Genomic DNA, 26,130 nt, shown 5'->3' with positions numbered 1-26,130 from the left:
CCCTCTGTTCACTGATTTGAAAGTTAATTTCTTTCTCACTTCCTTAATTTGTTTGTGATGTGACCTTTTAAGTCAAGTTACATATCTATTTAAAATTTATGTTGGTATATAAGTGTTACTTTAAACCCAATTTCTGCCACATTACTTTCCAAAATTTCTAGCTGCTTCAGCCAAATAGTGAGTTTAGTAGCTGAGGTCCTTGGGTTAACTGAACAGGAAACTACTGTTTTTGTTTTCATATGCTGGGTAATGAATCTATTGCATTGATCAATCTTTTTGTTTCTTAAATCAGTACCAAATCATTTTGATGATTATTTATTTATAGCAGTGGTTCCCAAACTTTTTTGGTCTACCGCCCCCTTTCCAGAAAAAATATTACTTAGCCCCCTGGAAATTAATTTTTTTTTTTACATTTTAATAGCACTTAATAGGAAAGATAAATGCACCTGTGGCCATCACCACTCCCTTGGATCACTGCAGTACCCACCAGGGGGCAGTAGCACCCACTTTAGGAATCACTGATTTCTAGCATATCTTGAGATATGGTACTGGTAGGCTCCCTTCCTTCTCACTGTTTTTTTTGTTGTTGTTGTTGTTATTTCTCTTGAGAGTATCAATATTTTATTTCTCCAGAGGAATTCTGTGATTATTTTTTTCTATCTCTATAAAGTAATCCTTTTGTAGTCTGATTGGTATAGTACCAAATAAGTGAAAAAATTTAGTTAGAATTGTTGTTTTTATTGTTTTGGTTTAGCCTACCTATCAGTATTTTGCTAAAGAGTATTTATAGTTAAGACTCATAAAATACCAAGATGACTCTTGGAAGATATACTTCTGAATATTTTAAACATTTTGCAACTATTTTGAAGTAACTTTCTCTTTCTTCTGCTGAAATTTGTTGAAAATATATAGGAATTCTAATATTTTATATCTCTCTATATAATGTTTTACCTCTTTCAGCTTTGTTGAAGTCATTTAAGTTAATTTTTTAGTTGAGTCTTTAGGGTTTTCTATGTAAATAGAATCTACAAAATCTACCAAAAAAATCTACAAAAAGTTATAGTTGTGTTTCCTCTTTGCCAATGATGGTTCCCATGATTTCTCTTTCTTGTCTTATTGGTATAGCAAACATTATGAGCACTCTGTTAATTCATAAGGTGATAATGGTCATCTTCACTTTACCTCTTATCTTATTGGAAAAACCTACAACTGCTATCATTGCATATAATGTCAACTTTTGTTTTAGAAGGATATCATTTACAATGATAAAGAAAAGTCCATTTATACCTTATTTCTATGAAAATATACAATGAAACAGTAATATTTATAAGATTTTTGTCAAAATTCCTTTTTGAAATCTGTTGGTATAATCATGTAGCTTTAATTTATGTTATGTAATTAATATGGTCTAAAATGTTTTTGTCTTCCATATAGTTATACCAATCCTACATTCCAGTATAAATTTCACATGATGATAGCTTATAATCTCCCTAATATATTTCTATAATATATTTGCTAATATTTTATTTAAAATTTTTATCTAAATATTTATTAATAATATAAGTCTATAGTTTTCTTTTTCTGTTTTGTCTCTACCTGGTTTAGCAATTAAGACCTTATTTGTATCACAGAAAGAGACTGTAAATGTCCCTTCTTTTTTTGTTGTTGTTCTTGTTCCTATTAAATTATCTGTTTTGTTAACCTTTATGCATTATTGTAATCAACTATCTTTTGAGTGGTAGAATTCACTTGTAAATTCATCTGGTCCTGAAATTTTTTCTCTGTGAGTCCATTAGTGGTTTGATAAATTTCCTTTTCTAATAATAATCATAGCATTTATATAGTACTTTGAGGTTTTAGGTTAATTGAGTGATCTATTTCTTCTTTTGTTAAGCTATGTATATTACATTTTTCTAAGAATATATCCATTTCCTTTAAGTTATCATTGTTGTTAATATATAATTGGCAAAATAGTTCCTAATATTGCCTTTATTCTTTAATTGTAGCAAATTCTTTTTCATTTTTGATATGAATAGTTTGGATCTTTCTCCTCTTTGAAAAAATTCATACTAGTTATTTATATTTTTCATTAGTCTCTCCCAACTTCTAGTTTTACTTATTGATTCATTTTTTATTCATTTCATTCATTATTAATCTCTTCTTTGATTTTTTTAGGATCTCAATTTTTTGTTTAGTTCAGAGAGTTGGTTTTCTGTCTCTGTGTTTGCCAAATTCACTGATTTGTTCTTTCTCTTTTGTAACTAAAGATGTTTGTAGATATACATTTTCTCTAAGGACTACTTTAGTTGCATCCCATGTGTTCTGGTATGTTGCTTCATTACTATAATTTTCCTTGATAAAATTTTCTATTTCTATATTTTGTACTTTGATTCACCAGGTTTTTAGAATTAAGTTAGTCACCAAATAATTTTAGATTATTTTTTCAAGGACCATTTTTCAATGGACCTTTACTAAACGTTGTTTTACTACATTATTTTCAGTAAGTAATATACCTAACATTTCTACTTTTCTTCATTTCAGGGTGGGATATTTCTTTTTCAATATATTGTCAATTTTTGTAAAGGTACCATGATCAGCCTAAAATATATGAACTCTTTAAAACTCCCATTTAGTAATCATCAGAGATCTATCACCTAATTTTTCCAAAGTTCTATTAATCCTAGTCCTATTAACTAATTAAATCTTTAATTTTTTTCTCCTTGTCTTTTTGTGGATTTGTCTACATTTAAAGGAGATGAGGTCCCCCACTTTGAATATAAAATCACTGAGTTTTAAAGCTGTAAGGAAACTTATAGACTTTTATCTAATCTATATTCCTTATTATAAATGAAATGATTAGGGCCCAGAAAGGTTAAGTGATTTGTCTCTGGTTATACAGCTTATTTTCATAGTGGCAGAACAGAGGATGGAAGAATACTTGTCATTTGACTTCCAAAGCAGATATTTCTTCTCCTTCCCTTTTAAATACAATAATACTCTGCATGTGCACCCACAACCTCACCCACACTTTATTGTATTTCTAAGAAATTTATGATTATCATTACCTGGGTGAGGACAGCCGTATGCTCATCCCCACAGCTGATGTATGTTACTTGAAGCCTTTTCAGTTCACCAATGGAATAAGGTTTGTAGATTTGTTCAACTGAAGGAAAGGAGAATTTCTATTATACATAAAAAGCCTCAGGTTTCATCTCTGTTTATAAGCAATCAGGAGGAGAGGTGATATGGGAAAGAAAAAAGTAGTCTATTGGCATCTCTAGTTATTCTAGTCATAGCCCTTAGGATACCTGAAGCCTTAGACACAGGTTTCATAACTATTCACAACTCCATTAATTACTGACTTAAAACAACCAAGAATTAGCTTTCAAACTCTGATTCTCAAAGTTTATACATCAGTATGCTTGGAATGGTATTGAACAACAATTAAAAATGTACTCTATTCATATTTGGGGAAATTTTCAACATCAATTGCTCAGGAAACTCTAAGATTTTCAAAGGATTTCTGCAAGAATTGTAAAGGGTCTGTGAGGTTCAGATTTGACAACTGCTTCCATGTCATTTAAAGCAACTGTTACAAACGTGTATCAATTATTCACTAGATATAAACAAGCCCTAGACAGTTAAATCAATTATAGGTTTTAGGCTTAGTACAAACACCATTTCATCAATTTAGATTGTGTTGAAAGGCACTGAATGAATAGAGTGACATTATACAGGAAACCTGTTCAGATTAGTTGAGGGAAATGATAGTGCCTTGTGGAACATTGATAAAACCAACAAACTAATTAAAATTATGGATTCAAGCATATAGAATTTTAGTATTAGAAGTTTCTATCAAAGACTGAGAAGAAATCATTTGGGACCAAGGACAGTGCCTTGGCCATAAATGACACCTCTCTTTCCTCCCCATTTCTCCTAGGAGGGAAGAGATCTTTATGAGTTTTGAAGAATATTGTGGATTTCTAATGTTTGCATTGGCACCTGAGTAGTATTTTCAGCTGAAAGTGCTGATAGCAGTGTCTTCATTAGGTAAAGACTGGATGAGATGGAGAAAGGCAGATTCAGGGCTCTACAAGGAGCCAAACAGAAAAGCCTGGCAAAAAAGGCAAAAATATTGGCAAAAGGACTTCCAAAAGTTGTGAGATATCTCTCTTTGTCACATATATTTTAATTTTAAGCCTACTTTCCCCTTGATTCCAGGGGGAAAAGTATGTCACAAACTTGTGATTAATATAACACAAATGGACACAAATCATCAGCAGTCCTGAGAGGACAGAGCCAAGATGGCAGATTAAAGGTAGCAACCTAGTCAACTCTCCCAACACTCCCCTCCAAACAACCTTAAAATAATGCTTCACATCAAATTCTGGGTAAAAGAGAAATTGAAAGAATACATTGATCATCGCCTGAAATAGATCTCAAAATGAAAACTCTGAGAAACATTATAGCTAAATTTCAGAACTCTCAGGTCAAGGAGGAAGTATTGCAAACAGGCAGAAAGAAACCATTCAGATGTCATGAAGCCATTGTCATATCACACAAGGTTTAGCAGTTTCTACATTAAAGTTGCAGAGAGTTTGGAATATAATATTTTAGAAAGCAAAGGATTTAGGATTGCAACAAAAAATAACCTACCCAGCAAAACTAAGTATAATCTTCCAGAGGGAAATGTATGTATTTAATAAAATGGAGAACTTTCAAGCTTTTCTGATGAAAAAACCAGAGTTGAATAAGAAATGTTATTTTTAAACATTACTCAAGAGAAGCATAAAACGGGTAAACATAAAAGAGAAATCAGAAGGGATTCAATAAAGTTAAAATGTTTACATTCCTATATGGGGAATATGATACATGCAATTCCAAAGGATTTTATCATTATTAGGGCAGTTAGAAGCAGTGTACATTGTTGTGAGGAAGATTAGTTAGTAATTAATTAAGTATTAAGGTTGGACCTAACAGGAAGGGCTTGTGCTCTGAGAGAGACTCCATTAGTGGTTGGCACAAACTGTTGCTAGCCCTGGGAGATCTCAGCCTGCTTCTGATTCCCTGGGATCCTGAGTGGTGGTGGCATCTAGCAAGTGGACAAGACCTACAGAGCAGCACCAAGGGGAGGAGGAGTTTGGGACCTGGTGGACAGCATCTCAAGCACACTCTCTACTTGGGTACCTTGGACCACCTTGGCTTTTGGCATTCCTGTGATCATCTTTGGATAAACGTGAGAACCCTCAAAGCCACCCTCAGCCCTTTAGCTGTGCTGGTCAAACCTGGCTGGAACCAGATTTGAAGTGGCCTCCCCAGAGACTCCAGAACTCTTCCTTTGGGCCTGCTTAGATCACTAAGATTAGAGAAGTCTAGTCCTCCCCTTGCCCTGTGGTTTTGCCATTTAGGTTTTAGTGTAGAATCCCCTATCCCACCTTTATTTAGTTTCTCATAATTAAACTGTTTAAAACTTTTACCTTGCCTGTTGTTTCCAAAGACCCTGGCCTAGGGTGAGCAGAGTGACAGTTAGGCCAACTGTCATTCTTGATTCTTGGTCTCCCTATCCTGTCTCTCCTTCAACCCAGTGTATGTGTACCCACAACCATTTAGATTATGTTTTAACATCCCTGGTGCCCCATATTTTTACAACATCAAGAGGGCATGGATGTGAGTTGGGATGATCTAAAAAAATGAGAAGGTGATGAAGAGGGATCCACTGGGAAAAGAGTGAATGGAGAGATAGCATGAGATAAATTACCACGTCACATAAAAAGGAAGAGCTTTTACAGTGAAGAGGAAATCACAGGGGGCAGAGTAGAAGGCAATACTTGAACTACATTCATTGCAATTGATTCAAAAATAATAAAAAATGTATATGTATATTTATATCTGTGTGTATATAGTATTATATTTTAAAACATACCTGTTTAAAAATACTTAATTGCTAAGATAAATGCTAACTATCATCTGAGCCTTCAACAAATTATAGTCTTTTTGCTGGTGTAGGGTCTTGCCTGGATGCTGATGGCTGCTGACTAATCTGAGTTGGGATTGCTCAAGATTAGAGTGACTGTGGCAATAAAAAAAAAGACCATGATGAAGTCTGCTGCATTGATTGACTCTTCCTTTCACTTGAATACTTAGATGTTAATCTAGGGTTATTAACTGGCCTAATTTCAATATTGTTGAAACTCAGGGAATAGGAAAGCTCAGGAGAGGCAAAGAGATGAGAAAAGGCCAGTCAGTGGAGCAATCAGAACATACATAATATTTGTCTATTAAGCTCATTGTCTCAATGGTTGTAATTTGTGGCACCCCAAAATAATTATAGTAGTTGCATCAAAGATCACTGATAACAGATATAATGCTAATTAAAATATTTGAAATATTGCAAGAATTACCTAAATGTTACACAGAGACACCAGGTGAGCACATGCTTTTTTTTTTTTTTTTTAAACCCTTAACTTCTGTGTATTGGCTCCTGGGTGGAAGAGTGGTAAGGGTGGGCAATGGGAGTCAAGTGACTTGCCCAGGGTCACATAGCTGGGAAGTGTCTGAGACCAGATTTGAACCTAGGACCTCCTGTCTCTAGGCCTGACTCTCAATCCACTGAGCTACCCAGCTGCCCCCTGAGCACATGCTTTTGAAAATGGTACTCACAGATTTGTCCAATGCAAGGTTGCCACAAACGTTCCTTTTTTTTTTTTTTTTTTTAAACCTTTACTTTTTATCTTAGTAACAACTACAAGATAAAAGGGAAAGAGTTAGGCAGACAGGGCTAAGTGATTTTTCCAGGGTCACACAGTAGGAAGTGAGACCAATTTTGAACACAGGTCCTTCTGACTCTAGGACTGTCCATTCACTGTGCCACCTGGATGCCCCCAAAACCTTCATTTAAAACAATCCCTCAATATCTTTGAATTGCAATAAAGCAGGGTGCAATAAAAGAAGGTATACCTGTAGTAATAGGTAGGCTGAGCCAATAAAAAGAAAGCAATAATATTAACTAAATTTATTCATTTACTCAGTGGTAGTCCAATCAGAATACCAAAAGTTACTTTACAGAGCTAGAAAAAATAACCACAACATTCCTCTGGAAGAACAATCAAGGATCTCAAGGGAAATAATGAAAAAAGTGAGAAGGAAGGGAGCCTAGCAGCACCATATCTCTGATAGTGCAAAGAAGAACAACTCTCCATTTGACTTCAAGACTGCTATTTCCTGCTGTTTCCATTTAGGGTAGAGAAGCGATGAACATTCTTATACCTGGAATACCTCTTTTCCTTCGCAGCCCAGTGACTCTGAATTCCTATAGATCATCATCTAAACCCCATTTTATACCTGCCTCCTACCCAATTCCTTGTTCCCATTTCCCATCAATTTGACCCAGCCTTTCCACTGTGCCTTCTGAAATGTCTATTCGATAAGTAACAAATTTCCCTTCATCTTAAATCTTTTCCTCTCTCCCCCTGTCCATCTATTAGCTCCTACTGAAATGTGGCTTCCCCTGATAATACGGTGTCCCTGGTTATCCCTTTCCAGAACTGGACGCATTTGTACTCATACTCCTTGCTCCCCCACCTCCCCCCATTGCTGCTTCTGGGTTTTCCCTCTAACGTTTATCACTCAGTAACATCTCTTCCTTTAAAGTTTATGCTGTTCATATCTGCCACCCAATCAGAATCTGGGAGCTGTTGTCTACAGACCTTCAGATCACTTCGTTTTCTTTCTCCATGAGTTCAGTACCTGGGTCACACTTTTTCCCTCCTCAGCTCCTACTAGAGAAGTTCAACATGGTGACTCCTTCAAATACCCAAACCACTTGGTTCCTCAACTTACCTCCCAGGAGCTTTCCTCTCTGTTCAAACTGCAGCCACACACAAAAAGTCATACCCTTGATCTTGCCATCACTCGCAAATGAATAAAATGGAAATCGGTTTTGAGTGATAATACGTGTATAACCCTGTGGAATTGCTTGTCAGCTCCAGGAGAGGGGAGGGAAGAGGAGAAGGAGACAACATGAATCATGCGACTTTGGAAAACTTATGTGTAACTTTGTTATTGGAATAAAATAAAGATACAATTTTAAAAAGACTCAGTAGGGAGTTGTCAGAGAGGTTTAAAGAGATGAGTAGCAGAAAGGAGCTGACAGGAAACTTTGAGTTAGGCGATTCCTGTCTGATTGGAGGGATGTGCATTCTCACTGGACCACTTTCTCCCTCAGCCACAGCTCTTGAGCATATCAGAGGAAGAGAGTTGGAGTCTCTCCAAAGTACCAGCTGTTCTTTTGCTGCCCCCATCTGGTGTTAGAGGTAAAAGCAAAGAAGGGGAAAAGATTTTGCTTCTGCTGTTTTAGGAGAGACCATACATATATGAAACTACTTTGACAACATTTAAAAGGCAACAGATAAACTAGGGTGAATGAAGCCAATACATACAACATGCATATGTTCTCGAGGAACACAGAACTACACGAGATGCATCAGGAAAAGATCCAAATTGTCAGAGTTCTGAGCAAAAGGTTGTAAAGGAAATAGCTTGGTCCATACACCACATTTCTTCCATAATTGGCAGTTCTGTTGAAGAATCCTTCACAAAACTGAGCTCTTGCCTTGAAAAAGACAAAGTTTATTGGAAAGACAAACTGCTTTTGTTACCTGATTCCTTCTTGCTGCTGAGGGCCAGCTGGCCTGCATTATTCCTTCCCCAACCATAGGAAGTACCAGAGAGAGAGAGGGCAAAGCTGTGGGCACCTCCTGCTGCAACCTGAGCCAGAGGAATGCCATCAAGAGATTTTATCCACTGCGGGCTGGCTTGGGAGGGAAAAGTTTTCCCCAGACCTAGTTGACCGTGATTGTTTTTTCCCCATGAAAATACTCTGCTATCTGCAAACACCAACACAAAAGAAATAAAATTTCAATATCTTGGGTTCCAGATATACTATAATACCAAAATTGACTATGAAGTACCTTGCAATGCTCTATACTATGTCTATGTCTTTATATTTAATTTTTCCTATTACAGTAAAAACAAGTTTCAACATTTTTCAGTTCTAAATTCTCTTGCTTCCTTCCCGCTCATTGAGAAGACAAACAATTTTGTAAAGGTTCTTATAGGCAATATATATAATTTTTCCAAACCCTTACTTTCCATCTTAGAATAAGTACTGTGTACTGGTTCTAAGGCAGAAGAGCAGTAAAGGCTAGGTAATGAGAGTTAAGTGACTTGCCCAGGGTCACACAGCTATTCAGTGTCTGAGGCAGCATTTGACTCCTGATTTGAAGCTTTACCCACAAAGCCAGCTAGCTGTCCCTTGCTTGGGATTACTTTGTACAAAATAGACTGTGAATTATCCATGCTCCTCCCTGACAGGGTATGTTTATTGGCCAATATGGCAAGATGTTTCAGCAATACTAGAGGATGCCATCCTATTACATAACATCACTGAAACTGCACCATAATGGTAAAATGCAAGGATTTGGCAGTGGGGCCAAATTTAGTTAGTGGGGTTTGGGGCAGGGGGCAGGACAAAAGAAAATCACACTCTCTGAGAGGCCAGACCAAACCTCTGTGGGAGTCAGAAGGGAAAATAAGGGAGCAATAGTAGAGGGAGAGGAAGAATCCTATCTCTTTCTCTTTCTACCATGACCCAAGAGGCTCAGGAGTGCAGTTTCCAGAGGAAGTGTACCTCCTCAAGGGGAACGGCTGGGGCAAAGTCCCTTGTAGCTCTGGTAACATTCCCCCAGGCTAATGACCCATCTGGCATATGCAATTGGTACACACAAATTTTGGCATTCCCTAGGAAATACCAAATGTTATTATAACCCACCAAATTTGGGCATATTTTTGGATATTTGGATGGAGGATGCTGTTATGGAATTGTCCATTATGTTAAAGAAAGAACAAAAGAACAACAAAAAACAAGAAATACAATTCCACATACTGGCATTTTCCTTCCTGGATGAAGTATACTTGGGAAGAGATCCTTCCTATTGGAAATACAAACTGGAGATTGTGGATTAAAATTAATTACCACCAACTCTTTAGTATAAGAATTTGGCACGCTAGTCATGAAGACTTAGGTATGAGTCTGCCCAAGTTAGCTTGTGAGAACTCCAGTAAATCATGTGTAGACAAGGCGCTAAAATTACAAATTACAGAACAGCTTTTGCTCTGCATTTACGGAGGGAATTTGCTCAAAGGGAATTTCCCCTACAATGAAAAACATCTAGACCAAATGCAAACAAAAAACTTACCAATCAGCTCATATGAAATATATAGTCAGTACCATCTAAACAAGATTTTTAAAAAATGGAATAGACCTTTTGAATTGGATAGTTACAAACTTCTTAATTCACTAAAAAGTGATATCAATACAGTAAAATGTACAGTAAAAATCATCAAACAAATTTTTAAAAAGCAAGTGTTTATTACAAATTAATTACTATGAAAACAAAGCTTTTACCTTGTGCCAATGCTATGGAATGATAATGTCCACAAGAAACTTGGATTATTTTGATACTGGAAAGTTCACCAATTTTCCTTTAACAAAAAATTACGGGAAAAATATTTAAGCAGTTCACTAATGCACCTTGCTGCTTAAACAGCTAATTCCTCACTGACCTAAGATAATAACTTTATCATTTTTATACGGTTAGTACTTACTTACAGAATTGTTGCTAGGACCAAATGAGGTAATATATGGAAAACATCTTACAAAACTTTAAAGTACAATATAAATGTTAACTATGGTCATCATCATCATTAATACTTGTGTTTTTTTAAAATGATGGGAAGAAGAGGGACAAGATGAACAATGTTTCTATAGAATCTATCAATAATCAATCAATTTATTAAATAATCAATCAATTTATTAAAAGTCTAACTATGTACCATACATGGTGCTAGGCCCTCTAGATGCAGAAGAAGAATATTTTAAATTTTATATACAACAAAATATCCTTGCATTTAGAATGTCTATATCATATTAAGTTGGAAGGAAAATTATAAAATAATAATGGTAATGATAAAATAATCACTTTGTAATACCATTTCCTCTTAAGGTTATTGATGAATGTTTTTTATTCTAAACTTGAACATGAGAGAGAATTATTTATTATGCAAAAAAGAATTACAAATAAATCTCGGAATTTCCATTTCTTACTGCATGCTTTTAAAAAATATAATTCCCCATGATACTTTCAAAATTGTCCTGTTTGTCTATGCTTCCTTCTCAACTTCCTTCTGTTCTCTTGAGTGCATTTAAAAATGTTTCAATGAACTTTTTGGGGAGTTGGGGGAAGCTAGGCATTTCTATTGCTAGTATCCTCCAACTTCACTCCAATTAAAAACCTGAGATATAAAACAACCCTCATAGTAGATAAGCATATTCAAACAAAATGAATCCAAATGGGTGGCAATGTCCAAAAATGTATGTCTTTTTCTATATGCACCTCAGAATTGAGAAGTCTCAGGGCAGGATAAAAGCTTCTGTGGCTTATCCAAGCAGCACCACTGAGGTCTGCTGTTGTTTCTCTGGACTCCTAAGTCCCCACCTTAGGTCTTTCTGACCTCTGTGAATCTTTCTCAAGGGACCCTTCTGATTTCGACGCTTCTGGACATTTAGCTTTATAGGCTATATACGTCTGGCTTAACTCCATACACATGCTAGTAGGCTTCAGGCTTATTTGCTGGCTAGCCCTGTCACTGATTTTGTTGATGGCCCCCTTCTTATTTTCCTCAAGCATCTGATTTTGGGGGCAGTTCTGAATTTGAAGATGTCACTTACTAGAGTTTCTCATTGTATTTCTGGATCATTATTCAGTCAAAAAAATGAGGTTTTTATTGGATTAGTGTGTGAATTAAGTATCTAGGGGACCCCCAACCCAGTACAGTCTCAGAAGACTCAACCCAGTGGATGGACAGAGGAGTCCCAGAGTCGCACATCTGTGCAGCACCATGGAGGCAATGAAATATGATATAGGGAAGCCATGGGCTAATCAAAAGATCTGAAAGGATGGGGATTGGGGAGGGACTGAGAGGGAAATTTGAAAAGCCAGTACAGGAAGCTTGCCTGGATTCTTTGGTTTTTGTTGCTCTCCCTGGGCTGGCTGTTTCTCTGAGCCTTCTTATCTGGCTCTTATCTCTGGGGTTGGTGTGTGAAGGGAACCCTATGGGCTGCAATCCAGCCAAGATTTTACCTTAAGTTAGAAAGGCTGGAAACCTTATTTCTCTCTTTCTTTCTCTTTACTAATAAATGCCTATAAACTTAGTATAAAGCCCCCAGATTAATTTTTATTTATAACAGTAGATGTGTGGAGCTGGATGGCAGCCATAATCTGGCAGTCCAGAAGTCTATGTTGCTTATTCCAAATCAATATAGACATTGATAACTTAGTCCTTTTGAAAATCATTTATGTATTAAAATAATGTCAGAGACATTTCTGAAAAAGCTTCTTTTGCTTATGGGCCTGTACGCTTGTTTTCAGTTAAATGAAAACACACAACAAATCATGTCAATCCATGTCACATGTCAGATTATCACAACTGTCCATTTCCATTAAAAGACTCTTTGAGGGTACAATAGCAGTTTCTCTTCTTCTCCAACCATCTTGCCCTGCTCCTTCCCCCCCCTCTCCTCTTGGGCAAATAAAAATATTCCTTTGTTCTTAGATAGAACATTTCAATCATTGCCTCACTGACAATCTAACTTTCTAGCTTGGTAACTTTCTGGACCAAAGTGCCCCTCTCGGCCACCATTCCTCTATGTATGTTTTATTTTTCCATTTGAATATAAATTCCTTGAGGGCAGGGACTGCCTTTTCTTTTGTATTTGGATACAGCTCTTAGCATAGTGTTTGACATGTAGTAAGCACTTTCTGAATCTTCATCCATTCATTCATCAATATAGTTCCTTGATGTTTCTAAAACACTTCTTTTCCTCCACATTATGAGGTAAAAAATGCAAATGTTTTTAGCCCCATATAGTATGTTCTCACTTAAAAAACAACAAAAAAACCTCTTATCTTTTGTCTTTGAATCAAGGCAGAAGAGCAATAAAGGCTAGGCAATGGGGATTAAGTGACTTGCCCAGGGCCACATAACCAAGAAGTATCTGAGGCCAGATTTGAACCCAGGATGTCCCATTTCTGGGTTTGGTTCTCAATCCACTAAGCCTGTTAATAAGTCTTAAAGCCAAATTCAAAACTAAATTAAAACTTCAATGTCCTTGGTCCAAGTTTTTTCCACTCTACTCTCCTTGCCCCTAGAAAATAATGTGCTAGCAGAAGGGAAAATGGAAAATTTTAAACAGCAGATGATTAATTCAAAAACAACATTTACATCACTTTTGAATATATAATAGGGTTAATCAACTGAATATCTTTCCAACACAACTGACAGGTTCTGAGTAAGACTTAGTGCTGGGGACTTGGCATTTTGTAATGGCATAGCAGTTTCTTGACAATGTAAGACAGGAGTGCTTGTCAAAAAAATTAACCACTCAATTTGGAATTATGCCAAAGGGCTTTAAAAGAATGCCCGCCCTTTGATCCAACCACACTACTGTTGGGTTTGTACCCCAAAGAGATAATAAGGAAAAATACCTGTACAAAAATATTTATAACTGAGTTCTTTGTGGTAGCAAAAAATTGGAAAATGAGGGAGTGTCCATCAATTGGGAAATAATGTAATAGACTTCTCTACTAGTAGCAATGCAATGATCTAGGATAATCCCGAGGGATTTATGAGAAACAATGCTATTCACATCTAGAGAAAGAACTGTGGGAGTAGAAACACAGAAGAAAAACATACGATCAATCATGTTTTGGAGTTAAAAGATCACTCTATTGCAAATATGAATATCATGGAAATGGGTTTTGAACAATGATACATGTATAACTCATTGCAATTGTTTGTCAGCTCTGGGAGAAGGGAGGAAGGGGGGGGGGGAAGAACATGAATCATGTAACCATGGAAACACATTCTAAACAAACAAATAAATAAAAATTTAAAAAAAAAAGATTAGCCACTGAGGCAAAGAAGAGACCCTGATGTAGGAGACTTTAACAGAGTGATTCCATACTCTGGTGTTCTCTCTTCCTAACTCCAGATTTTTGCATATACAGTAATGCTCTCTGAGACTTCCAGTGACAGTAAGGTCAGCCCTCCCCCTGGTCTAGCATTAATGGTGTTTTTCTATAGATGTTGTCTGCATGAACTTGAACCTATCTTTTCTTGTGTTTCTTTTCCTGACCTTTGGTGCCTGACAGCAATCCCATAAGATGAATTCTTCAAGAGATCTTGGTTTCCCTCAGTCAATGCTTCTGAACTATACAGATTGTATTCCCCAAAGCTACCACAGGAATCTTGGAGGAGATGCCCATTAACAGAAAGAGGAGTCCAACCTAGAAGGCACAGACCTCAAGGAACATGAGTCATAAAATGGTTCATGTTTTCATGTTTTAAGTATCAATTTCTTTGGGGAAGTATGATAGGAGTTAGAAGTTACTGCTTTATGTTTGTCTTATTGTGTGCTTCTGAGTTTTCTGTATTTTAAGCATTTCTTTTATGAGAAGGAAATAAATAGCTCTTCTTTACTTGATCTATAGTATACATTGAGTACCTTTCTATTCCTTTTTAGGGAGACCCTAAGAATGAACTGAAGCTGAGAATTCAGTGATCTTCCCCTAAGCTTTAAGGTAGGGGCATAAAGAATCAGAGAAGGGACAGCCAGGCCTAGAGGTGGGAGGACCTGGGTTCAAATTGGATCTCAGACACATCATAGCTATGTGATCCTGGGCAAGTCACTTAATCCCACTTGCCTACCCTTTGCACTTCTGTCTTAGAGTTGATACTAAGACAGATGTAAGGGTTTTAAAAAAAGAATCAGTCCATAAGAGAAAAAGACATGACCCTTCTATTTAGAAGCTGGGCTTCCTGGAACTGAACCCAGTCCATGTATATGTATTCAAAAGCAATGGAGCAACCTTGAGAGGGAGAGGGGCAAGTGTCAGAGGTCGCCATGGAGAAAATAGTGGTTTTGTGTTGTTATAGTTATCTCATGCTTTGCTTCATACTTGTCAGTTAACATTAAGATTGCTATTCCTTGAATAAATAACTAGGAGGTCTTTCCTAGTGTTAAATTTTGCTTTAACCCAGCAATTTTATGCTGGCCATTTCCCAAGAGATGAGGGCATGACTTTCAATTGGCTAAACAGATTGTGGTATGTGATTGTGATGGAATATTATCACTCTGTTAGAAATGATGAGCAGATTAATTTTTTTTATCCTTACAAGTTATCTATGATGATATACACAGAAAAGGAGACAGAGGCTTGCCACACACCCAAAGTCACAACAGAATACTTACTTTGGTATAGGACTTAGTTCCTTAAATTCACTGATGCCCAATTGTCCTTCGGAACCAGATCCCCATGAGAAGACTCTTCCTTTTTTACAAATGGCCAAAGAGTGTTCTTTCCCACAGCTGACAGAAACAATGTCCTGAGTTTCCAGTGCCTGAACTGGTGCTTTGGGGAGTGGAAGGGGACACAAAATCATAAATTTTTTCAATTTAACTACAGGTACATTTTTAAAAATGCACTGAAGAGAATAGAGAGAAGTTCAGAAGCAAGCACAGAGAGGTAGGCCAATTTCAAAAGTACCATGGGAAATGATTACATACTTTTAAAAAAGCATACATATGAAATGGAGATTTATACAAATTCATATACAATCCTCTTTTTGCATTCTGTGGATATATGCTAAAGAAATCAGAAGTTTCTGGACAGAAAAGAGAATTTAGGTATTGAATCTGAAATGTTCTCAAAATGATACCATTAAAAAAAATCTGTCTAGGAATTTTAAAAAAACTTTTCTATAGTATCAACCTAACATGGTGGCAGCAAAGATCAGTTAAAAAAATGCAAAAGGAAGCAGGCCTTGGTCCAAATTACTTAAGGTTAAGGCTAATTTTCTATATTATAGAAAATATTCATAATGACCTTGAGAGCTGGCAATAATGGTGTATAATTTTATATTTCTAAGATAGTGGTACTTCCTTTGACCAATATGGATGGAAATGCATGTTATTAGAGAACAGCTTTCCAGAGTTGTTTGGGCCAAAAAAATCACATTATCTTGGTTGCCAGCCATCAAGAAGTTAGCCAACAGTGGATACCTTTCCATTTTGGCAGGTTCTACTAATATAATCTCCAATATATTATAACCTCCAAAGAGTTAATTCTACCAGGTAATACCGAGGACTACTTTAGTGGAAGGAGGCAAGTGCATACTGAGATAAGAGAATGGGCAGCAGCTTCCAGTTAGGAGAAAAAAAAAAAAAAGATTAAGGGTCTGGATCAAGCTGAATTTTATTTTGTGCCCTCCTCTCAAAAAGGAAGTTTTTCCTGAAATCCTACCTAAATTATATTTCAGTCTTCTTCATCACTCCATATTTCTAGATCTGAAATGGTGTAAAACTGTAATTTACTTAAGCATCCGATTCCCCTGCTTGATTACCAATTTACAAAAAAAGCCCATTTCAAGTTATGTACTATCAATATCACCAATTTTTTCCTTTTCCATTTACCTATTCGCTTATATCTTACAACTTTCACAGAGAAATCCCTGCCTCACCCCTGGGGAAGTGCCTGGGGAAATTATTCGCTGGATCTATTGTATTTGGAGCTTTGCCCTTAATCATCAGTTTCTTTTCTGGAGAAAGGAGTAGCTGTCTCGGGAAGGAGGAGGATGTCATCAGAAGAAGGAAAACAAAAGAACTTGTTCCCTATTTAGTTTTGTTTTTCAGTTTCGTTTCACAGGACCTAGGAAATCGAAACTAGTTATACTGATGGATGGAAGAAAAAAAAAAAAAGATCAACAAGATGCAGCTGCAGCCACAGCCAGGAGGGAGATGCGGGAGAAGCCCACTTCTCCCACTTCCTTTTCTGTATATTGGTTCCAAGGCAGAAAAGTGATAAGTGACTTGGTCAGGGTGACACAGCTAGAAACTGTCTGAGGTCCGGTTTTGATTCAGGACCTCTCGTCTTTCTATCCACTGTGCCACCACTGTGCCCCTAGTCATTAACTTGCCATCAAAACTCTTATCACTCTATAATACATGTGTAATCCAGACTGAATTGCTTGCCAGCTTCGGGAGGTGGGAAGGAAGAAGGGAGGGAGACAACCTGAATTATGTAACTTTGGAAAACTTATGTGGAAATTTATTAAAATAAAATAAAGATCAAAAAAGAAAAACCCAACAACCACGATCACTCTAGATTCCCCTGAGCACTAAGGCTCCAGAACTTTCATTAAGCTTGGCTCCTGCCACCCCAGAGCCCCTGGTTCCCGACCCTTCTGACCTGGTCTGTCACGGTTCAGGCATTTCTTCCTGCCCAGCTGCCCGCAGCTGTTGTTCCCGCAGGACCAGACGGTGCCGTCGGACAGCAGCAGCAGTGAGTGGCGCTCCCCGCAAGCAGCCTGCAGTAAGCGCTCGCTGCCCAGGCTGGCTCCCGGCCGGCATCTCACTGTCCTGGCCTTGCCTCTCCGCGCTGCCCGGATCCCCAGCTGCCCCGAAGAGTTGTCGCCCCAGCAGTAGTGCATGTCGCTCCTGCCTCACAAGATGCTCTTGCCCTGTGGAGCTCTGGTTGTGGATGGTCAAGGACCGTTAGCATCTCCAGCTCTAGCTCCACCCCCTCAAGGCGGGGATAGTTTTCTGATCTCTAGGAATTTTCGTCTTTCAAGCTGCCTGCCATCCTGTGACCAGAAAAGCAGCACTAGGGATACCCATGGGGACCACCGCCTCCGCGCTGGAAATGCCCCAAAGGGAGAAACTTGCTCTCTCCTTCCAACTCGCCTTGTGGCTTGAGAGAACTCTGAGAGGAGGCGGAGGTGGTGTCCATCCCTTACCCTCCCTCTCCCCACCCCCAAGAAACTCACATCTCAGAAGTACCCTCTCACCTGGTTGGAGGGAGTGCCCTTCCTAAAAATCTTCCTTTAAGAAGGATGAACAGGGCAACTTTATTTCCTATGAGCCTGCACCTCTCTGGAGTCTAACTTGTTCCCCCTGGCTGGGTGCCTTCTCCCTCCCTCCCCTTTCAGCTTCCTTTCCTATGTGTTTTTCCATTAGACTGTAAGTTCCTTAAGAGAAGGGGCTGTTTCTTTTCCCTTGTAGTTGTGTTCCCATTGCTTAGCACAGTATGTACAAAATAAATGCAGGGAAACGGAGGGAACATTAGCAGCTGGGAAGATCAGAAGATATTTTCATCGTGTGAGATGTGAAGTCCCAGCTGACCTTTGAAGGAAAGTAAGGAGCCAGAGGGGAAGGTGAAGATGGAGGGCATTCCAGACATATGAGTAGCATAGATATGAGAGATGGAAGGTCATATGTGAGAAATGGTTAAAAAAAATCTTTTTAAAAAGTTCATCTAGAGACAGGAGGTCCTAGTTTCAAATCTGGCCTCAGACATTTCCTAGCTGGGTGACCCTGGGCAAGTCACTTAATGGCCATTTCCTAGCCCTTACCATTCTTTTGCCTTAGAACCAAAACATAGTATCGCCTCTAAGGTAAGGTAAGGATAAAACAAAAACAAAAACCAAAACCAAACAAAAACCAAAACCATCCATCTAACTAAACAGTAGATTGCATGGAGGATAGTCATATAGAAAATAGCTAGGGAGCTATATTAGAGTAAGGCTTTTAGTTCCAAAAGGAAGACTTTGCATCTTATGCTAGGGAACCACTGGACCTTACTGAATAAGGGAACAACAGGGACAGATCTGGCAGTTATGAGGAGGCTGGATTGGAGACCTTAAGGCAGGAAGACCAATTAGTAAGTTACTGAAGTAATTCAGGAGTTGAGGACTTGAACTAGACTGCAGTGGTTCCCAAACTTTTTTGGCCTACCGCCCCCTTTCCAGAAAAAATATTACTTAGCCCCCTGGAAATTAATTAAAAAAAATTTTTAATAGCAATTAATAGGAAAGATAAATGCACCTGTGGCCATCACTGCCTTCCTGGATCGTTGCAGCACCCCTTTGGGAATCACTGAACTAGAGGATGAAGATTGAGAAAAAAAATTGTTGTATATGGCAATTAGAAAATTATTGGAAACTTTGGAAAGCCTCATATTTATATAACATGTCTAGTACTCCAAAGCTTTGGACCTACATGGACAAGAAGTCTAGACATCCCCAAATCCTTCTAAGATACTGAATCAGGGAGGTGAGGTGGTTCAGTGGACTAAGAGTCAAGCCTGGAGATGGGAGGTCCTGGGTTCAAATGTGGCCTTAGACACTTCCTAGCTGTGTGATCCTGGGTAAGTCCCTTAACCCCCATTGCCTAGCCCTTACTGCTCTTCTGCCTTGGAACCAATATATAGTACAGGGGTTGGCAACCTTTTTGGCCATGAGAGCCATAAATGCCACATTTTTTAAAATGTAATTTCATGAGAGCTGTACAGTGCTCACAGTGCCACTCCTGTAACAGTGCCTGAAAAAAAATGGACTTTATGGCTCCTGCAGAAAAAGCCAGATCTGGCCCTCAAAAGAGCCAGATATGGCTCAATCCACTAAGCCACTTAGATGCCCCCCCGTGGTTCTTATTTGTAAAAACTTTAATCAGTTCCCTATACAACTTGGAAAGGAGTCTTCTTTCAAAGAAAGTTATCTGCTTCCTTTCTTACCTTAGCTGCATTGGTTTTGTTTATGTAAAAACTTTGTTTATAATAAAAATTTCCGATTTTATCTTTCATATCCCCATCCTTTGAACTCTCCCTCTATATATACCTGAAAGTCATTTTCTTCATAATTTCTCTAATTTTTTTATGTTTTACCCTTTATGTCTAAGTCACATACCCATATTGAGCTTTTCCTGGTATATAATGTGAGGTGTTAGTTTTACTGCTCTCTAGTTTCCCCAAAAGTGAATTCCTTTCCCAATAGTTGGCATTTCTAGCACTATGTCAAACAACGATGATGATATCCTTGCTCTTATTGGGAAGTTGGGAAAGTCTCTAGTTTATAGCCTTTACAGAAAAGGATACCTCTTGGTTTTATATACTACTTATCATATAGAGAAAGGTCTGTTTATTCCTATGCTTTCTAATGTATTTTTTTTTAAACCCTTAATTCTGTCTTAGTAACAACTCTATCTGATCTCAAGGTTTGTTTTTTAGGTCTTTCCTTTTTTTTGTGGTCCATTTATGTCTTGTTCATTTTCTGTTTCTGAGACTGGGTTAAGTATTCTCTTATTCTGTTAATCTGGGTATTTGACATTTTTAAAATATTCATCTATTTCATTTATGTTGTCAGATTAACTGGCATATAATGAGCAAAATAAATTCTACTAATTTTCTTTATATCTTTGTTGAGAATTCACCCTTTCACTTGGGTTTAGATTTGATTTTCCTATTTTACTTTATAAATATTATCCTCAGAATAACTTTGGGAGGTAATATGGGTAAATTAAATACTGGGGTTTGTAAAGGGAAAAGGAGATGAAGGAGGAATGATCGGGGTGAAGAGGGATAACTGCCTGAGACAAATACAAATGGGAATAATATCCACACCCACAAACATAGGACTTGGGGAATGAGTGGTGACAGTTAAAATCAACTGTCACTTCAGACCAACCCAGCTAGATTTTTCCTATTAAACTTTAGTGGGCCCTCTGGGTTGTGGTGAAGGAACAAGAGGAAGTTAAAAACACTGTTTGATAATGGTTTTAAGGGTAAGAGATGTAGGAAGAGGTGACCCTAAAACTAGGTATCTTAAGGACAAACTCCAGGGACTGGAAAGATGGGTCAAAATCTATTCTATACTAGCACTGACTGTCAGGTTTAGCCTGGCTGGCTGGAAGGGAAATGGATGTTTCACAATTGGGTCCACTTCTGTTCTAGTGATGATCAAGGGTTTCCAAGAACACAGGTCCACAGCAAATTAATCCACAGGGAGATGAAGGCAGGGAGCTGAACCAGCCTGAAGGTTCACCCATCAGAGCTGTGTCCAATGCTTCCTCACAGTTCGAGACAAATCCACTCTCCTAGGCTCTTCACTAGAGACAGCATCTAACTGCTCTCAGCTATATCAGAGTCCTCAGGAAAGACTTCCTTCCTTCTCACTATTCCATGATTGGAACTTGGCCCTGCCTATCCAATTTATTTATGCCTACTGCTAAGCTTTCCCTAATTCTCTTATAACAGAGGTAGATGTTATTGTTCCTATTTTACAGATGAGGAAACAAACAAACCAAAAAAAGATTAAGTGGCTTGTCCAGGGTCACACAACTAATAAGTATTTATGGTCAGACCTGAATTATGTTATTTCTTATTCAGATCCAACAATCTGCATATTGGTTCTTAATTTAAATATTTATGTTTTTATTCTTTATTAATTCAGGCTTCTGGGTTTACTTGCTTTCAGTGTAGCTAATATCTCATTTGATTTTTAAGATTTTTATTCTGGGGCTTAATTTGAATTTTTAAACTTTGTTTCTAACATGAATTTACTTCTACTCAATTTCTTATAAAAGAAACAGTGAGAATGCAGAAAATGGTACCATTCCACAGTAACTCACAAACTGCAATCCATCTGCTTTCACAGGCAAAGTTAAATGCCATATTTATATATTACATGTTTACCCTCTGCTGTAATAGGAAATAGGGTCAGAGAAGGAGCTGGTCCACAACACCCCTAAACTCAACCCTTTTTGCCATAGTCTCTCCACTAGGAGACAAGCTGGGATACTTGGAATCTCAGCCTGCCCAGCTAGCTCCTATAGCTGGGGCCCAAGTCTTTATAGCCAATATTTATTGCAGTATTTTGTATTTATTAACCACTTAATATTTATAAAACTGTGGTACTTGTTTGTTAGGTTCTTATCCTTGTTTGTTTGTTTCACTGTTGAAGTTTTTAAGTACAATGCTCCTAAGTATTCCCACCATAAACTATGGTTTTTATTTGTACAACTTTGCTAATGGCATGCTTTTTAGGAATACGTATGTCACTTTATAGTAAAACTACTTGATTGGTTCATTGACCCATCAATTCTTTTTTTTAAAATCATTTTAATTTTTTATTTTTCCCAATTACATGTAAACTTCGTTTTAATATTCCTTTAAAAATTTTTTGAATTCCAGATTCTCTCCTTCCCTTTTCCCCACCTCCTTGAAAAGGCAAGCAGTTTTTATAGATTATACATGAGCAGACAAGCAAAAAACATTTCCATATTAGCTATGTTGCATTTTGCAAACCCTCCCACCAAAAACAACAGAAAAAATAAAGGAAAACAGTATGCTTCATTTTGCATTCAGACTTCACCAGTTCTTTCACTGGAAGTGGATAGCATTTTTCATCACAATTCTTTTTGAATTGCCTTCAATCAATAGCTAAGACCTTCACAGCTGATCATTATACAACATTGTTGTTACTGTATACAATGTTCTCCTGGTTCTACTCACTTCACATTGCATCAGTTCAAGTCTTTTCATATTTTTCTGAAAGTATCCTGCTTGTCATTTCTTATTGCACAATAGGAGTCCATCACAATCATATACCATAAATTCAGCCATTCCTCAATTGATGGGCATCCCCTTAATTTCTAATTACAAAAAGAGCTCCTATAAATATTTGTGTACAAATAGATCCTATTCCTTTTTCTCTGATCTTTTTGGAATATAGGCTTAGTAGTGATATTGCTAAGTCAAAGGGTATAGTGATAACTTGGAAATAACACAAAACTATTAAGTAGTCAGAAAACCCACTCTTTAATCAGGAAAAAGGGATAAGTTCATTATTTTGGCTACCACACAGAGCCAAAGACTCTGGGAATTGTATCCCTGGGAGAAAGCATTGTGCTAAGTACCAACTCCTCTGGGAGAAGACACAGCTCTTAATGCCAACTCCAAAGAGATACTGAACCTGGGAATCTCTTTATACCCCTTTGGGAGGCCTACAGAGACTAACCACAAACAGGTGTGTAAACCTCTTTGTAGTCAATAGCTATGGTATTAGGGAATGGTCAGCTGTAATAAATTAAAGGCAAATGTCAAACTAGGAAAACTTTCATCCAATAGAGAAGCCTCCAAAACAAAAAGCTGCTTAACATTCAAACCAAAAATCAGGGTTCTTGGCACTAGGGTTTCTCAAAGGTAAGGGCAAACTGAGTCATCCAAAAATCCATGTTGACAACAGTTTTATAGCCCTTTGGGCACAGTCTCAAATTAGTCACCAAAACAAATGGGTCAGTTCAGAACTCCTCTAAGAGTGCATTAGGGTTCCAATTTTTCCATATCCCCTCCAATATTTGTTATTCATCTTTTTTGTTATATTTGCTATCTGATAAGGATTCATCACCCTTTTAGCCCCTTAGATTATAGCTACATAACAATGCCCCCAAATTTGATGAAGATCCCATGGCAGTTACTAATCAGTTCCAAGCTATATTTAGAGGTTTTAATTCTAATTGGGGAGATGTTATGGCTTGGATTTACTCATTCAACCCCAGATCAGACCTGAACCTACCTACCTGCCTGCCTTACTGCCTTACTTAAAATTTTCCCCAGCCCAGGAGCCTTAACCCTAATCCTCTTTACCCCTACTGAGCTAAAACCCAGTAGGGGGTCTTGCAAAAACACCCAACAGGGGTCCCGGAAAAAACAAACAAAAACACGGTCCCTCTCTGACTACCACCCATCCCAGCCTAATTCTCAAAACTCCCTATTGCCCCCTACCTTACCTATCCAGAGTGATTTTGCCTTTTTAAAAAGGCAACACTAACCACCCCCTCCCCCCAAAAAACTCCACTTACCTTGATTTTTAGCTGGAATAGCTTCCATTATACCCTCTTTGTCCATTTCGACTTTAACTCCCCCCACTTTTCACCCTCACCAGCACTAGTCCCACCCCTAGTCCCACCCCTAATTCTCCTCCCCTTGTGGTATTGCACGTTGGCCACTAGAGGCCAGCACTGAGCACTCAGTATGCTCCCCCTCCCTTTTTTTCCTACTAAGTTGCAGTGCTAACTTTCTGCCACTAGAGGGCAGCACCAATAATACAAAATATATAGCAAAACCAAACAAATAAAAAATAATTTTTTTTGCGCTTTAAACTTAATCAATCAATCAGTCAAAAATCATAAATAAATAAATCTACCAAACAAACAAATAAATAATTGGAGCTAGTTGACTAAATAAATAAATCAATAGAAGCTGCTCAATATGATCGCTTCTATACAGGAGAATCTTTTGGCTTTTGCCAAATTAGAAACCTTTATGGTTTCCAAGAGCCTCTTCCTTCTGATGCTGCTAGGGAATCTTGTTTTCTTAATTTTCAATATGATGATGCAAAAGGTTGCAAATAGGAAAATGCAGGCCAAAATCCAAGCAGCAGTACAAATCCAATTGGACAATTTCAAATACTCTATGCATGATGCACTGAAAAAAAGAGGATCCAATTCAAATATTCAATTCAAAAATTTGCAAGGCTGTTCCCAAAATACTCAGAGAGAAAATAGAGAAGGAGACGGATGTGAAGAAACTCCTCTCTCATCTTGTGCATCTCCTGGCCAACCCTCCCTCCCGTCCTCCTTCTCCTGACACTCCTGTCCCTTCTCCCAACCCCAGTCCAGACCATATCAGTTCCTACCCATGCCATGGTAAGCACGCAAACACATTAAAAGACCTGTTCTGCCACGGTAAGCACCAAAAGAACTAAAAAGAAACCAAAACCACACTATGATTCTGATTCATATGTTTCTGATTCCTGTGATGGCCTTTTCCCTCTGAGGGAAATGCCTACATTAGACCAATCTGGAGATGTGATAAATTTAACACTTCATATTCCATTCACTCCTCAAGATACCAAAGAATTTTAAAAAGTTGTTCCAAATTTTAATGATGAACCCATAGCTGTATTGGAAAGGATGGAAGACATATTTTCCCAATACAATCCTTCCTATAAGGATGTGGAAAAATTACTCCAGATCTTCCCGACAGAGAAAGAAACAAAATCATCTCTCATGCAAATAAGGCCTGAGGATGAAATGCTGTACACTGGCGAGGATCCTCACTGGAATTATAATGACCCAGAGGAGTATTTGCAGTTAAATAATGCTAGGGCTGCAGTATTAAAAGCAATTAAAGAATGTGCAGAACGTGCAAACAACTGGACCAAATTTGATCACCTAATGCAAAATGATGATGAAACTTCCTCTCAGGCTTATTGAATTGGGAGTTTGATATTTGGACTTGGATTTATCAACAGAACAAGGCATAAGACAAATAAGGCGACAATTTGTAAACAATTATAGCAGAGTGGTCCAGGATTACTTTAAGATGCATTGTCCCAAATGGCCAGAAATGGATCTAGATGAACTAAGGAGAATAGTTGTGTATGTCACTAAAGGACATGAAGAGACAAAGGTACAAACTCATGATCTATTGGATACCATACAAAAAAAAAACTGAAATCATTACAAAATAAAATAGAAAAACAGGAAAGAGGACATGATGATACTACACCAATACCACTTGCCCCTTTCTGAGAGTCTAATAATCAATCTCTGACCTGCCACTTCTGTAACAAGAAAGGCCACTTAATGATGAATTGCAGGAATTTGTTCCAGACAATTAGGAATAACAACAATAATAACAACTACAACAATTACAGAAACAATACTAATTTCAGAAACAGTAACTATTGGAACAATAACTATAGGAATAATTTCAGGACTGATAACCAGGCAGATAACTCACAACAAATGACACCACAACAGTATCTTCAAAGTGGAGCTTGTCCATGCACTCAAGGTACTACTGCCCCTCCATGTGGGGCAGAAGGAGGTGCCCCTTAAAACTCTATTGCTTTTGTTGTTTTGTTGCTATTAACCCTTTTCAGTTTTGTCTCCCTTAAAAATAGCAAAAGGAGAAGAAACATATTTTTACAATACAGTCCTTGTCTACCTCCTTACTTTATTTGTGCCATCTGGTATTTGACATGTACCTTTATGGAAGACCATAACAAATTGCATTGTATTGATGATTTAGAAAACTTGTATTTTATATATTTTGAAATATTTGATCAATTACCTTGAAGGAAACTTGTATTAGAATTGACTTGATATGCATT

The 26,130-nt window shown here is 37.7% G+C and overlaps 1 protein-coding gene across 1 annotated transcript in view; it reads right to left on the bottom strand.

Annotated features, from left to right (window-relative positions):
- LOC123253124 (probable E3 ubiquitin-protein ligase HERC6) overlaps window positions 1–17,607 on the bottom strand; it is a 66,066-nt gene extending 48,459 nt beyond the window's left edge. Inside the window, exons 1-5 of the mRNA XM_044682412.1 lie at window positions 17,367–17,607; window positions 15,371–15,530; window positions 10,466–10,542; window positions 8,658–8,885; window positions 3,066–3,163 (exon numbers count right to left, since the gene is read on the bottom strand). Coding sequence (XP_044538347.1) covers window positions 3,066–3,163; window positions 8,658–8,885; window positions 10,466–10,542; window positions 15,371–15,530; window positions 17,367–17,607 — 804 coding nt within the window. The remainder of the gene's footprint in view (window positions 1–3,065; window positions 3,164–8,657; window positions 8,886–10,465; window positions 10,543–15,370; window positions 15,531–17,366) is intronic.
- Between the last annotated feature and the right edge of the window lie 8,523 nt (window positions 17,608–26,130).

The sequence above is a fragment of the Gracilinanus agilis genome, chromosome 6 (genome assembly GCF_016433145.1).
Source record: "Gracilinanus agilis isolate LMUSP501 chromosome 6, AgileGrace, whole genome shotgun sequence".
Classification (NCBI taxonomy): domain Eukaryota; kingdom Metazoa; phylum Chordata; class Mammalia; order Didelphimorphia; family Didelphidae; genus Gracilinanus; species Gracilinanus agilis.
Note: the sequence above shows the minus strand (reverse complement) of the source record. Positions and strands in the feature narration are given on the sequence as shown.